The sequence below is a fragment of the Hylobates moloch genome, unplaced genomic scaffold (genome assembly GCF_009828535.3).
Source record: "Hylobates moloch isolate HMO894 unplaced genomic scaffold, HMol_V3 SCAFFOLD_5, whole genome shotgun sequence".
Classification (NCBI taxonomy): domain Eukaryota; kingdom Metazoa; phylum Chordata; class Mammalia; order Primates; family Hylobatidae; genus Hylobates; species Hylobates moloch.
This window is the reverse complement of record NW_026652280.1, coordinates 147,560,510-147,576,644: the sequence shown is the minus strand read 5'-3', so window position 1 is coordinate 147,576,644 and position 16,135 is coordinate 147,560,510. Positions and strand designations below refer to the sequence as shown.

Here is a 16,135-nt window from a genome sequence, read left to right as displayed (position 1 = left end):
ACCCTTCTCAGTGATTTCAAAAAGAGAAATATAATAATCACTTGACAATTATAAGGTATGATGCTCTCATTCATCTGGTACATACGTATATGGTTGAACTACTTGATTATCTCCTGTGCCATTCTGATTGATCGATAACAGTGTTCTAAATATTTTGACTATGACCATTGATGGGGCATGTACTTACTAACAAAGTTATATGTGTTCATTATATAAAATTTGAAAAATACAGAAATAATTGTTTTATTTTATTCTATAGTTGGTATTGTTAGTATAGGGAAGTGACTTGGATTTTTCTAAGTTGGTCATATATTCAGCAACAGGTTGAACTCATTGGTTTCAATCGTTTATTGAGTCTAATCATTTTTTAAGTAACAAAAGTTTATCTCTTTTCTCCTGATTCTTATACTTCATTTTTTGTTTCTTATAGCATTGTCAATACTATGTTAAACAGTAGTAGTAATAGTGGGCACCCTTGTCTTGTTCCAGATTTTAAAATGCATCTACACTTTCTCCAGTAAGTGTAATGGCCATTGTAGGTTTTTGATCTACTATATATAAATTTCACTGTTTCCTAACTTTAAATCACTCATAAATACTGTATTAGTTTTCTATTGCTGCATAACAGAGTCCTATAACTTGGCAGCGTGAAACAGCACTCATCTTATCTCACAGTTCTGTAGGTCAGAAGTCTAGGTGCATTCAACTGAGTTCTCTGCTCAGGGTCTCAACAAGTGTCTGAGATGAAGGTAGGAGCAGTGTTGGGCTGTTACCTACAGGCTTGGGGGAAGAATCATTTTCAGAGTTCATTCAGGCAGAATCCATTTCCTTGTGACTGTAGATCTGAGGTCCTTGTTTCCTGACTGGCCCTCAGGTCGGGGCTGTCCTCTGCTCCTACAGGCAGCTTGCATTCCTTCTCCTGTGGCACCTCTTTGCACAAATCAGAAAATGTGCAATGAATCCTTCTCACACTGGGAATCTCTCTGGCTTCTCTTGCTACCAGCTAGAGAAAGTTCTCTGTCTTTAAAGGGACTCACGTGATTAAATTAGGTCCACTTAGATAATCTCACTATCTTAAGGTCGGCCATGCCATATAATATAACATAATCATGGGAATCATATCTCATTATATTCACGGGTTCCAGGGACTAGGTTGGGCATATTAAAGGGGTCATTTTTGAAATTCTGCCTAACACAAGTACATACTCAACTTTTGTTATGTACTGTTATATTTTTGTTCATATTCTTCTACTCCTTTCTCAAAGCATATAAACATGTATTAGAGAGGCTCTATCAAAGCTTGTCCACCCAGACTTATTTTGTTATTGTTGTTCTATTTTGTTTTGTTTTAGGCTTTTAGCAGCCTGAAGCCATGGTTTTCAGTTTCTGTCTCTAGTGATAAGCAGAAAAGAGGGATGAGGAAGGGGGCTCTACTGGCCCAACAAGAAACAGAAACTAAGAACCCATGACTGTATTCTCTGCCTTGGACACCCCTGCAAAATCTACTTTTTTCTAAAAAAACAGTTTGACTTTGTGAACCCAATTTATCTTTACTATCTGTTTGGCCTTACTCAGGATAATTAACTTCCTTTTGTCTCCTTTTCCTTGTTATTGAAATGGGAATATTAGTGGTATCTATGTCAGAAAGTACGTAGGAATTATGCAATAAGTTTTAGCTATGTAATTATTATTATGTTAACCAAACTAAAACACTATTACTTTGTAATCTTCTTTATTTTCTTAACTACATTATAATTATTTTCCCTTATATGCAAGCATTCCTAGGTGACGTCATTTTAATGGCTGCAAAGTATTTCATTGTGTAGGTGTACTGTAATCTCTTTTTATAAATCCCTGCTTGTTGGAGATTGCTTATATATTTTTTCATTTTATAAACTACACTGAGATGAACAACTTGTAGGTTGTTGTACACTATTTTTATTTGATTCCTTAGAATAAATTCATAGACATGGAATTGATTCAAGGAGAACTGGCTTACTGATATATTTTTCCAAATTGCCCAAATTGTCCTATAGAAAGATTGAATTAATTTGCACATTTCCTTCCTCTTAGTCCCAGAAATCTCATTTACTTTTAAAGACACTTTTTATATTATAGAATAATATCTTTAGAGAATGAGTCACAGGTAGTCAGTACGTTGGGACAGTAGAAGAAAAAGGAGAAATAATTCAAGTCAAAACTCATGAGGAAGTGGTCATGAAAAGAAGTCTGAGCTGAAGAATAAGTTTTGTGGGAAAGGAGAACGTGAAAAACATGTATAAATACTTTTAGACTAACCAGGAAATAGGGAGTCTGGCACAGGTAGGGTGGACAGGATCTACATGTAGCTCTCAGATATGACAAAGTTTTAGGTAAGGATTATTAACACGGAAACAGAATTTTATTTTAGCTAATTTTTAAATAATATTTTAAACTAGCACAATATTTTAAACTAGCTTATATAATAAAGAGATGCCACATTATTATGGTGAACCATATTCTGTGGTTTAAGTGATAACTTGTAAATGAGTGATATTTTAAAAGTTTGTTAGTTGGGGTCAGTCTGCATTTCATTGTTTAAAGAAAAGACTCAAAGGGTTTTTCACATACTCTGGTGATTCCTTAGTTTAAATGTTGAATGATACATTCCTAACTCTTGGGAACTATATGCCTAGCATGTCTGAAAGTAGCATCTAATCCAGCAAATATCTCAGTACTAGATTTCTGAAAATAAAGAAGTGAAATTTCAGTAACTCCTTTGGAACACAAAGGTCTAGTGCAACTTACATAATACAACAATGTGTGGATTGCTTAATCTTAATGGTGCCTTTTGGGCAGCTGGTGTAGTCGCTACTATTGAGTATATTCATTAGCTCATTAGAAAAGAACGACATCACATGATGAGGCCACTTGTTCAAGAGTGTGAACCTGTCCCCGTATGCATCCTTCCTCTTTAAACCTCCATCCCTTCCACACCATACTCAACAACTGCACACACATAGGGCTTGATGAGTTTGTTGGCTTCATAATGCACTGGAGCAAGAGTAATCCATTTGGTAGCAACAAAATGAGGAAGAGGATAAATACATGTTATCTAGAGGATACTAGACTTCTGTTAGTTCTTGAAGTGACTTCAGAACAAAATACCTAGATTTGATTTATAATAGATGCCTTATAAATGCTTATGGAATGAATATTTGCACAGGCCAACTGTTTAGTTATGCAAGTCAGCAAAAAATTTAAAAAGACATTGAAAGTTCTATTTCAATGACCAATAAAAGAGAGGCAAGACATTTGATTATATCCTGCATGTTTTCTTTCTCACTGGCAATACAACCTGATTGTAATTTATCCACCTTAGCTAGTGAACAATGTCCTAACTAAAGCAGCTTGGGAATCAAAGTGTAATTTTAGATGTTATAGATCTTATGCAGTCCCAGCTCTGATACTAAATGGCTATTATCTTGGGCAAATCATCTATCCCTCTTGCTTTGGTTATTTTTTCTCCTGTGAAATGAACAAATTAGACTACACAATTTTTAGATTCTTTCCAGTTCTAACCTTCTATATCTTTCTCTAATAAAATATTTTTCTTGTACCAATCAGAGAGAAATGTGGAATAACTTCATCTAAAGCTCTACACTTTGGATAAATGCAAGATTTTTGTTTTACTGTTAATGTATTTGACCTAAGATAACCAGCTTGGCTTAATCAAAAGTTCACATAAATCATCCAACTGCTTCTTAATGGTATGAAACTGGTACCCCATCCCCAATCCCAACGTGCCAGATGAGTATCAGGATGCCTAAACTGAAGCAGCCCAAGACTATTGTAGTACTTCCCGCCCTACTTAACCTCTGTCATACTGCCATGCTCAAAGATGTAACAAGGAACCAGCAGGGCAATTCTGGCACTAACTACATGGAGTTAGTTCAAGTATCATAGATACACAGCAGAGTCCCCCACAAGACTGCCCTAACTTCAGACAACATCTGCAAGCCTGGGAGATTCCCAGCCACCTGCATTTCTGACAAACTGGCTACAAATTCAGGTTTCCCACTATCCTCTTGAATTTGGTGTTTTACTAGAATGACTTGTAGTACTATATTTACAATTTTATTATAGGGGATACAAATTAAGACCAGTCAAAAGAACAGACTCCTATGGCAAGGTCTGGGGGGGTCCCAAACACTGAGCTTCCATGTCCTTAGGATGTTTCACCTCCTACTATGTTAATGGGTATCATCAACCAGGGAAGATCATCTGAATTGTAGGTATCCAGGGTTTTTAATTAGGTTTCAGTATGTAGGCATAATTGATTGAATAATTGATCATGTGATTGAACTCAGTCTCTAGAAGGTCAGGCTGATATCATGTGGTTCAAAGCCCTGACCCTCTAATCACATGGTTGGTCTTTCAAGTATGGCCAGTCCCCATCCTGAAATTATTTAGGGCTCCACAATGAGTCACCTCATTAACAGAAATTGAGACATGGTCCAAGGTGTCCACCAGAACTAATAAAGACACTCCTATCATTAACGAAATTCCAAGGGCTTAGAGGCTCCCTTCCAGGAACCAGGGACAATGACCAGTCAAATTCTTTATTACACAGTAAGACTTAAAAGTAGTATCAGAATATTTTGTTTGTTTTAAAATCTTAGAAACGGTTCCAATTGGAAGTAGTCTTCTGGAATTAGCATATTCTTATATTACTAATTCTTCACATAATGATCATACCAAGAAAACACAGTTGATTTTGGTTGATTGCTGAGACTGGTTTGTACTAGACTTACAGTATGCCTTTAAAAACAAAAACAAACAAGTGAAAAAAAGGTCCTGCCCAACACTGCAAGAATTATACACAATTTATGCTATTCACCGGGACTAAAACATTATTGCTAGATCTTTATTTTAAAGTGGTCTCCTATTCAGCAACAGAAAACTGAAGATAATTAATGCTTTCTTTATGAGAGGCTGTGGAGTATGGGATTGCTGTGGCATCAAGTTCAACACACTGAGAGCTGAGATTTGGTGCATTTCTAGAGATAGTGTTAAATGAGATCACTGGATCCTGCTAAGCATGTTCTAGTGCTCTTGCCTTTTGCTGTATGTTTGGTGTCATTCGTCAGCAGGGAATGGTTGAAATGGGAGGTATAAATTGACAGAGTAGAGAGAACCTATACAGTTTTAACACCATAGCCACAGACATCCAGGTCTCCTAACATTTTCTCTTAGATCTTCCTGAACCTGGAGGGCAGGATGAGAACACCAGTGATTTTATTGGAATGAAGCCAAGACAAATAACCTTTTTTAATGCTCTTCATAATATAGCTCTCAAGAATGAACAAATAAAAAGGAGTCACCATATGTATCATTGTTTAGCAAGTGACAAGTGAGACAGTGAGCAATCCTGTCAGTGGCGTGACAAGGAAATACTCAAGACAGACACTGACCTGTATTGTGAATGAGGTGCCTTGGTGAAGCAAAGGTTTGGGTCCAATAGTGAGTCAAGGAGCCATTTCAAAGATGGGCTACAGTCACTCATTAAAAGGGCTAGAACACAACTGTGCTGATTGTAGAATTAACTGTGACTTGTCCATAAAATAGATAGAGGAGGCGATCTGTTTTATAGAAGGCATATCTTGCAGGGCCTTGTAGCTTTGTTAGGGATAGATGAGAGTCAGCAGGCTGAAATTTTCTCTCTAGTGGACCACTTTGACACATTCTCAAGGTTTTATTTGTATACATTACCACAAGACATAGACTTCAGTTACAATGGCAGCAAATATAATACATACTACTATGAATTTTTAGGTAAGATGAAATGCTTCTTAAAAGATTGTTAGTCAGAAATCTGGAGATTGGTACTTTTTCTCAGAAAGAAAATCAGCTCAACCTAATGGTTATATACTGCATTGTAACATTTATTTTTATTTAAAAGTTGGATTTTTGTGATTTAAAAAAGTAATGCGAGTCTTCATTTAAAAGTTTAAATGGCATAAAGGCAGCAAGTTTTCATATAGTAGTAAACTTGTTTGAATTTTAGACAATGATTGATGGCCTCTCTTGACTGTATCTTAAACAAAAGGACTTACTGCAATTTTTTGATTATCAGTGTTATGCAAATATTCCAGTAAACGACTGCCTTCTGAGATCTTAGGGAAGTAATGATTAATGAAGCATAAAAGTGTAATTGTAATTGTATCACCCAAATTATGCCAAAGAGATACATTAGTGACATACTTATGCTAAAAAGAGAGAGAGAAAAAAAGATTCCCTCTCTCCCCAAATCTTACAACACATTAAATCTGTTTTCTGTTGCATGTTGAACATAACAGTATCAGGAACTTGATGAAAGTTGGTTATTCATTTATGATGATGATGAGGCTGCTGAAGCAGTTGGTATAGTTTTGTGCATTACAGAGAAGGTTGTTTGCCAGTTAATAAATAGACAGCCACTATGTGCCCAGCACAGAGAGAAATAAGAGTCATGGTTTGTGACCTCCGTGGATCCTAACATTTCTTCTCATTAATTAATTCCTTCACTCGGTATTTACTGAATGCCAGTATGTACCAAGTATTGAGCATGGCACTGGGAATAAGGGTGTCCAGAAGACAAAATCTTTTTCTCGATGGAGTTGATGGTTTAATGGAGTCATAGCATATGCTTCCGAAACAGTTGAAGGATGAGTAATACACAGAAAATTGTCAGGAGAAAATTATGTGGGGTATAACCATTGCACTAGATTGTTTTGTAGAGGAGACAGATTGGCACTGAACTTTGTAACTAATATTTTAGGCCACGAGATAGGAAATGTATTCGAAGAGCTGAAAATTACATGGGAGAGAGTAAATATGATCAGAGATTTAAGCCATAGGCTATTACCTAGAGAATGTTTGCGTATACATTGACCTATAACTAAGAAAGATGAATTTCAATTTGCTGCTTAGGTATGCTGAAGAAAAATTAAAAGTGTAACTCCAGAGAAGTAAGTTCAGAAAGTTAACCAAAAAAAAAAAAACAAAAAAAACCCACAACACTCAAATTGCCTTATCCTTGGGACCAAACAACCAGATTGACTCAAGTGCCACCATTAAACTGAACTAATTTTAATGAAATTGACTGGATTATCAGGAATGGCTGATTTTTTGTCCCGACCAGAAGTATGTATGGATTTTATCTTTAACTAGACTCATATTATGCTTTAGGGTTAAATAGACATTTTTTATTAATTTTGACTCAGTCCTTTTCTGTGTGTTCCGTGTGCCTTAATTTGTTGGTCTTGTAGTGTCTTTGCATTTTGTCTGTAGGTTTAGATTGGCTTTTTCAAAGACTAATTTTCTCTAAAATGTATGGATATCTTTTATTTTTGAAAGGACACTCTTCTCATTAAAAATTCCCATCAAATAAAATAGATAGATGCCAAGGCACAGGGAACCAACACATACATTTCAGTAAAGAGGTAGATCCCGAAACAGTGAACCAGCAAATGCATTTTAATATATAGTTAGATGTCCAGGCACAGTAAGCAACACACACAAATTTCAGTAAATAAGTAGATGCCAAGGCACAGAAGACTAACACATACATTTCAATAAGTAGATGGATGCTGAGACCGTGAACACACACAGTTTCAATAAGCAGATAGAGGCTGTAGCACAGCGAACCAACACACACATTTCAATAATAGATAGATAGATGCCCAGGCACAAAAAGCCTATACACACATTTCAATAAGTAGATAGATGAGAAAAAAATTCTCATTAAATAATTGATTATTGTACTACAACTTTGAGAATGCTTTGGAAAATCTTTCCAAACTACTGTAACAATAAATTAAATGGGCCAGTTGGAAATTTCTTGCTGGAAAAAACATAATGTGTTATAGGAGGGATGGTTTACTGAAACACCTAACTGGTACAGTCTGCTTTTGCTATTAAAACAATGTTGCCAGCGGTCAAATAAAGTAGCCATTTATTCCTGAATCATTGTACCTCCAATATTACAACTAATGACTGGACTAGTTTTTTTCTTTAATTCATAGATTCAAGACTTCAGTCTTGATATTTTTAGGTAAACATTTTTTATTAGGATGAAAATGTCTTATGCATCTATTAGTACCAATATTTGGAGCATAACTAATATTTCTTAGTGTAATTGTGTGTTTGCTGTAGGTAATCATATCTGGAATGAGCCGGAGTTTATGATGATATTACAAGCATGAAGCAAAATGCCTCAGATTCCTTTTGTGCCAAAGCCAGGCATATATACAAACATAAGATTTTATAGATGTGTTTTCTTCTTCTAAGACTTTGAATTTGCCTACTGATTTTTTAATTTCCACCACTGCCAAGGAATAGAAACGATAAAATAAGGATAACTCTTGGGTGAATACAAAAGTTTGAATTAAAAAAGTAAAAACAAGGTCCAAAAGGACATCTGAATATTAGTCTAAAGCAGGGGTCCCCAACCCCCAGGCCCAGGCCTTTTAGGAACTGGGCCGCACAGTAGGAGGTGAGTGGCAGGTGAGCAAACATTACTACCTGATTTCTGCCTCCTGTCAGATCAGTGGCGGCATTAGATTCTCATAGGTGCACAAATCCTATTGTGAACACATGGGAGGGATTTAGATTGCACGCTCCTTATGAGAATCTAATGCCTGATGATCTGAGGTGGAACAGTTTCATCCCCAAACCATCTCCACCTCCAAGGAAAAATTGTCTTCCACGAAACTGGTCTCTGGTGCCAAAAAGGTTGGGGACTGCTGGTCTAAATAATGAGAGAAAAAGAACTACTGAAATGAAAATCATGCCATTCATCATGGGATAGATAAGAAGAAGGAAGATAAAAGGTACTGAGCATTGTTTTATTCCATTTATCACTATTAGTGAATCTATTAGTGATACTTTTTTACAATTACATGTTCATTCTGGAACAGATAGCTGTCCTCTGCACATTCATTGTTTTGACAGCCATCCTTCTGAAGGACACCTTGGTTATGTGGTGTTTAACTCATTTGATTTTCCTGTTGGTTGCATCTGTTGTTATGGGCACAGGAGATTTGGAGCAAAACATTTATTAGCACCAGTTCCTACTTTTTTAAAAAGATGCTAGTAAAAATATAATTTTAGAAATATTGGATGAGAGCATGCTAGAATCAGCTTGAAAGACAACTAGACATAGGCAGATGGAACTAGAATCATAGAGAATTAAAAATGAGCTCTCCTAGTGCCATGGAGGCTAACACACAAATCCTTAGTCATCATCTCCAACTATTCAAATCTTGACTCCACCACATTTTTGTTAGGCTTGACCTAGGGCAAGTTAACCTCTCTGTACCTCAGCTTCATCTTAAAGTAGAGATAATACTGCTTCTCTCAGAGGTGTTAGCAGGATTAAATGAGATAATAGATGTAAAATATTAAGTGCCTGAAACATAGTAAGTACTCAAATGTTAGCTATTTTTTTATCATCTTAATCATAAACGTAACATAGCACCACTGGCGTCATTACCGGGAATGGTGTAGTGGAAGACAGACTTGGAATCCAGATAGACTTGGGCTGAAATTTTGCCTTTGCCACTTACCAGCAGTGTGAACTTGGGCAAGTTAACATGTCTGTGACTTGGCTTTCTTTTTGGCAATATCAGAAAGATAGCAACCACCTCTGGGGGTTTTAGGAGGATGAAATGGATTAAAATATATAAAGTGTTAACGCGACTTTTTCCTTCCCTTTCCTCCTTCCTTAAAGACACTTTGGGGTAAAGAAATTCCATGATCCCTACTGTGCCTAAGCCACCCCAGGGGACCTGGTCTTCTTGCACCACCCCTGTGGCTGGAGGTTTGAGATACTGACAGGTATATTTGATGGCCAGCAGTAGGTGGGTCAAAGCTTCTTTAAAGTTGAATCGAACTAATTGATTAGTCAGTGAGTTTGATTTAACAAGATTGCATAACAACCTATTAACAACTTATTATGCAGAAGATGCAGGGATGGCAGAGTTTCTTTAAACAAGAGGAAGTCCTCTAAGACAGAGACGTCTCTGTTGTAGCACCTTGAATCCCACCACCTCCATCCCGGTTCCCAAACCCTTCTGGGATCTGGCCCAGGTAGGAGTCTCTACATCCCTGCCTCCTTCTCTTCACCTGCCCCAGTGACCTTCAATTGTGGCCCTTCCTTAAGAACAGCAAAGGCTTATGGGGAGATGTAAGGTTTATCACCATAACAATTAAAAAAGTTAAAACTCACTTTAACTTTACTAGGATTTCTTATCTTGAGTAATTAGAAACTTTTGGGCAGACTAGAAGTTAAAGATCACAGAGAGTCTGAGGAATTCCTTGAAACAAAAGTTCATATAAGTTTTCTTTCCTTTTATTTTATGTATTTATTTATTTTTTTACCTTAAATCCAACTTGACTCTTTGGACCCGAGGTTGCCTGGCCTGCTTTCTGTCTAACCCTCCTAACTCCTGTGCTTGTAATTGTCTGTTTCTTCTTCTTGTCTTCCCCAACTCAACTGTAGGAGTCTCTTCCTAATGTTGTACAAAGTGGAGGAGTAGGATTGGAGAAAGTTAAAGACATAGCTCCTACCCTCAAGACACAAGGGACTATTATACACATACTGACATTATCTCATTTCAGTATGTTCTACATATTATACTGATATTATGTTTATCAATGTTAAAGGAGTGGTGTCACACCTAATGGCTGTATAGAACGAGACATTACTCACCTACAGAGAGATCAAGAAAGGTTTTCTGCAGACGATGGGACAAGGATAGGAGGATTTAGATAGGTAATTTTTAGTGACGGAAGGGCAGGGAACACGGCATGTTTTTGGCATTTGTGAAATATTTTATAACTAGAGTAAAAAAAAGTAATAAGAAAAACAAATAACTAGAGACTGGAAAACCACTTAGGAGTCTATAATATGATGTTTGCTTTTAAAGCGATAAGACACTCAACGAGAAAGGACAGAGGAAGAAGGTGTGGGTGGAGAGGCAACATGAAAGTGGATCAAACAACTTATACGTGGGTGCTGGCTCAGACGGTGACATCTGAGGCTCCAGAACTGGAAGTTTATGCCATCAAGTAAATTCATTTATAGATATATACATATATATGTATATATATGTGTATATATATGTGTATATATGTGTGTGTGTATATATATGTGTGTGTATATATATGTATGTGTGTATATATATGTGTGTGTGTATATATATGTGTGTGTATATATGTGTGTGTGTGTATATATACACACACATATATATACCTTTTTGTTTTTTGAGACAGAGTCTCACTCTGTTACCCAGGCTGGAGTGCAGTGGTGTGTGATCTTTGCTCGCTGCAACCTCTGCTTCTCAGGTTCAAGCGATTCTCGTGCCTCAGCCTCCTGAGTAGCCGGGACTACAGGCATGTGCCACCATGCCTGGCTAGTAAATTCATTAATATCGAGTCACAGATATGTCATTGTAACTCTGCATATATATGTATATTTATATATCCGTAGTTTCTAAGTATTTGAATAATTTGAAAAATAAGCAGGGAAAAGTGAAGTCTGTCTTACTCTACATATTCACTGAGTAAAAATGTTAAGTAAGAGGTTATTTCTTGCAATATACTATGAACTAGGATCAATTCACAAGGGAATATGCAAAGGAGAAAGTAGCTAATGTAGTCCTGGAGGCACAGATAGGAGTAGTTTGTCCAAAAGGAAATGATGCTCCATTAAGCTTTGTAGTTACTGGACCATATATAGAGTTAGTTTATTTCTGTCCAGTGTATTTTCTTAAAGAAAGATTGAGAAACTAGAGTATAAGAGGTAGGGGTTTGCAAACCATTTTGTATGAAAAGCAGTTGAAGAACTGTAAGACTAGTATTATTTTAAGATATGTGAAAGGCTGACATTTAGTAAATGGGTTGATTATCCCATGATGCTCTAGAAAGCAAAATTAAAATATGTTGAGTAAATTTCAGCTCCTGGTAACAGAAAACATTCTACAACTCATACAGCTCAAATGGAAAAGATTTTTTCCTGAGTAGTGCTGAGACTTTCTTCTCACATACTTAATGACATCCCTAAGTAATTTCTGCTGTGCATAGAAGTCTGGACTAGATAACATTTTCCTGCACTGTGTAAGATTTGTGATTCTGTCTTCTCATGACAGGTGATGTAGACAGTCCTCTGTGTGCATAATAAATGGAGCCCATTTTGTTTCCTTCTGTTCTCAGAATCCCTTCAGTTACATTTCTGTTTTACTCGCATTAACTTGGGTCTTGGTGGTAGCGCCATCTAGCAGAATGCCCAGATACAGTAGACACTCAAAACTACTTGCTGCTGGATTTATTTATCTTTATGAATATGCAGAGGAACGGAAGGGTAATTATCGAATTTACCATTGCTTTGAATAGCAAACAGCCACAGAGCCCTGACTCTGGCCAACAGATGTACAGACATGAGGGAGAGATGATGCAATAACATCCAGAATAAAACCTTAGCAAACATGGGCTCTATTATCTATGAGTAAAGTAGCCTGGCAGATTCATTAACTTTGGCGACCTTAACAGTTGATAGAATTGTTTTAGGTGGCCCAAATGAATGGAGATTCATTGTATTACCAACCTATTTTATTCTTTGCAACCTGGCAATGAACATATACTCTCCTTCCTCCATGCTTCTTTGATCTCATTCTTTCTCTTATCTTAGTGTCCAGTGTTTTACAGTTATCAGGTGAATTGATTAATTTTTTCATAGAATATTCAAATACTTTGTCTGGTCTACTTCTCAGAATTCTAATCATCAACAAAGATATACAACTGTAATGTACCAAGGTTCACAGGAAGAGATTTTAGAAAATAACCCATATTCCTTTAGTTCCATGTACTGGGTAGCTCTTGGAAACTGTATGAAAGGCTATGTGTATGATGAGACTCTGTACATAAGTGTCTGGAATACAAGTGCAGGTGGACTAGACAGAAAATAATGTTCTCAATGCTTGTCAGGAGACTGTTGCCAGAGACCAGAGAAAATGACTTCCGACTGCCTTTGTCAAATCAACTTGCAGACATCCTTGTTCTGACCCCAGCTCCCACATGCCTCTTGCCAGCCTTATCAGGGCTTCAGTTTTCTAGGAGATTCTGTGGTAACTTCAGTGCTGCCCTACTCACATCCATAGAGATGTACACAAATAATCCACATTAGTTTTGATTCTTTAGTAAAATAGTATATTTCCACAAATTTCTTAGGGAAAAAACATAATTTATAAAAGCAATGCATGATCTATCTAAAAAATTAGTGAATTTGAGACAAACAAAATGAGGAAATCAAAAGTCTCTGTAGTTCTGCTGTCTAGAGTTAACCAACGAAAACAATGACATACACTCCAGGGTTTTTTCTATGCACAAAATTACGTATTTGGGTTTTTTTCAAAAATGGAATCGCACAATCAATGCAGTTTGGCAATTTGCTTTTTAAAAAGTTAACACCGAATCACAAACATTAAAGTCTGCATATATCTCAATTATGTGAAAGTACTATAATTTATCTTCTGTTGGATACTTAGGTGGTCCTGAATTATCAATATTATGAATGTATTTGTTATTACTAATATACTAATGATAAATGATATTTCTTTTACAGAAATACTCTCCCCACATTTATTGGTGGCTGAATGATTAGTGCTTCTCCCAAGTCAGGCTGGGGAATAACCTCTTTCCAAGGCTGGGGTTAGGGGTTAAAGGTGGGGAGAGAGTAATGATGAGTGCTTGGGCAGTGCCCTAGTGTTCTGGGAAGAAGCCTGGGCACTGGGCTCCCTCAGAAGAGGACTCCATGCCTTTCCACGTCTGGTGACCACACTGCTGTTCGTAGAGGAGATAGGAGAATCAGAGAAGCGTGCACCATGTAACTCAGAACAAAAGGAGTTACACAAACAAAAGCTCAGAAGGGCGTGGTGCATCTGGGAAAGATGAGGCTTCACAGTGGTTGTATCAGGGAATTTGCAGGGGAGATGAGATTACAGAAGTAGACTTCAGATGCATCATCTAGGAGCTAGCTGAGGAGTTTGTACCTTATTGTGTAGACAATGAAGGTTTTGATAAAGAACATTTATTCTTCAACCATTGGTATCATCGGGTCAAATTAAGATATATATTTCTTTCTAGTAATGGGTCTTGATTTTCTTTGTATTTGTGTTTTGGTCTTTGTTACATCATCTTTTAATGGTGGCACAATGGCCCAAGCTTCACTTTTCAGTTTTACCTTTTGTTTACTTATTTCTTATTTGTTTGTACATCCAAGATGTTTTCAAAGCCACCTTATTTGTTCCACAACTGTTTGTTTGGAAGTCAAAGCTGGGATCAGTGATTTGCTTAGTTCTAACACGTAGCCGGGACAATTTATAGAACTGATTCCATGAAATGATCTCTTCAAAATCATGGGTGGTCAGGAAATGGACACATGAAATCACAAAATACATTGTTACACTTAAGTCACAACTGTAGTGTAGAGAGAAACTCCTTTCCTCAAGATCCTTAGAAAATTCCATTGCATACTTTTTGGAATGTTTTAGCCAAGTTAAGACTAGGGCTAAGAGATGTAGAAAGGGAAATAGAAAATTGAAGAGAATGGTATCCTTGTAGTTAACAAGCAGAAAATCGCAAAGTAACATTTGTCATATACCATTTGCAAATTAATATCAGATGCTCTAAATTCATTTTGTAAAACTATTTGTTAGCTTATCTATAATTTATTTTTTAAAAAATACTTCATTGAAATAAAACAAATGTGTGTTGGCTTTGCGTTTACTATTCTCAGAAGTATGAGAAGGTCAGTTACTGATATCAATGTTTGTTCTCCCTTAGGTGATTCTGTTTATGCATATTTGACTTACTATAGAAGTTACCATTTTTGTAGTTCTAATGTCAATTTGAATTAAAATGATTCAGTTGTCTCCATCAGTGTTTCTGCTATCATTCATTTCTTTCTGTCAGTATTTTGCACAATAGCATCACTCTGTGGAAAGTGAAGTGAATGTCATCTAGCATAGCTAATTTTTTAAAAATTATAGGATTGAAAAAAAGGCTGCATCAACTAATTTCCCTGTTTTCTTCTTTTCTAGGTGACAATGGCCAACATTGGAATAAATGGAAATCATTCTCTAGAAACCTGTGAAACAACACTTTTTGCTCTCCGAATGGCAACATGGAATCAAATCTTAGATCCTTGGGTATATATTCTTCTACGGAAGGCTGTCCTCAAGAATCTCTACAAGCTTGCCAGTCGATGCTGCGGAGTGCATGTCATCAGCTTACATATCTGGGAGCTTAGCTCCATTAAAAATTCCTTAAAGGTTGCTGCTATTTCTGAGTCACCAGTTGTAGAGAAATCAGCAAGCACCTAGTTTAATAGGACAGTAAGTCTGTGTGGGGCTAGAAAAAAATTAAGACATGTTTGGCAATATTTCAGTTAGTTAAATAACTGTAGCCTAACTGGAAAATTCAGACTTCATCATGTAGTTTGAAGATATAATTGTCAGATTCAGGTTTTGAAATTTGTCAAGTAAACAGGATAATTGTACATTTTTCACTTGTTTTTGCCAGTGGGAAGTAGACACAATGAAGTAATGCCATAGGAGTCACACTGAAAGCAATTTTGAGCTTATCTGTCTTATTTATGCTTTGAGTGAATCATCTGTTGAGGTCTAATGCCTTTACTTGGCCTATTTGCCAGAGAATATCTTCATGCGGCCTGCATAGTGAAATGGTTATTTTGAGATCACCGCTCTGTAGCTAATCCTTATAAACTAGGCTCAATAAAATAAAGCACTCTTATTTTTTGATCTGGCCTATTTTGCCCCTCATTGTGTAGCCTCAATTAATACATGCATGGTCATCACACCCGGAATGCATGACGGTTTGTTATAACAACCTCTGCATATTCCAGGTCTGGCAGACAGGTTGCCTGATCTTGCAATCCTATCTAGAATGGGTCCATTCTTGTCATATTTGACAAATAGGACTACCTACATTTATTATTATTAAGGTCGATTGTTGTTAGAAGTGTTTTTTCATGTCATATATTAGCAATTTTCAAATAATCATTTTTTTCTCTGAAAATTTTGTGCGTGATTGTACA

The 16,135-nt window shown here is 36.6% G+C and overlaps 1 protein-coding gene across 1 annotated transcript in view; it reads left to right on the top strand.

The window, feature by feature from the left end:
• PTGFR (prostaglandin F receptor) overlaps nucleotides 1-15,411 on the top strand; it is a 43,130-nt gene extending 27,719 nt beyond the window's left edge. The window contains exon 3 of the mRNA XM_032155507.2: nucleotides 15,120-15,411. Within this exon, the coding sequence (XP_032011398.1) occupies nucleotides 15,120-15,401 (282 nt within the window). The 3' untranslated portion in view covers nucleotides 15,402-15,411. The remainder of the gene's footprint in view (nucleotides 1-15,119) is intronic.
• The last annotated feature ends 724 nt before the right edge of the window (nucleotides 15,412-16,135 follow it).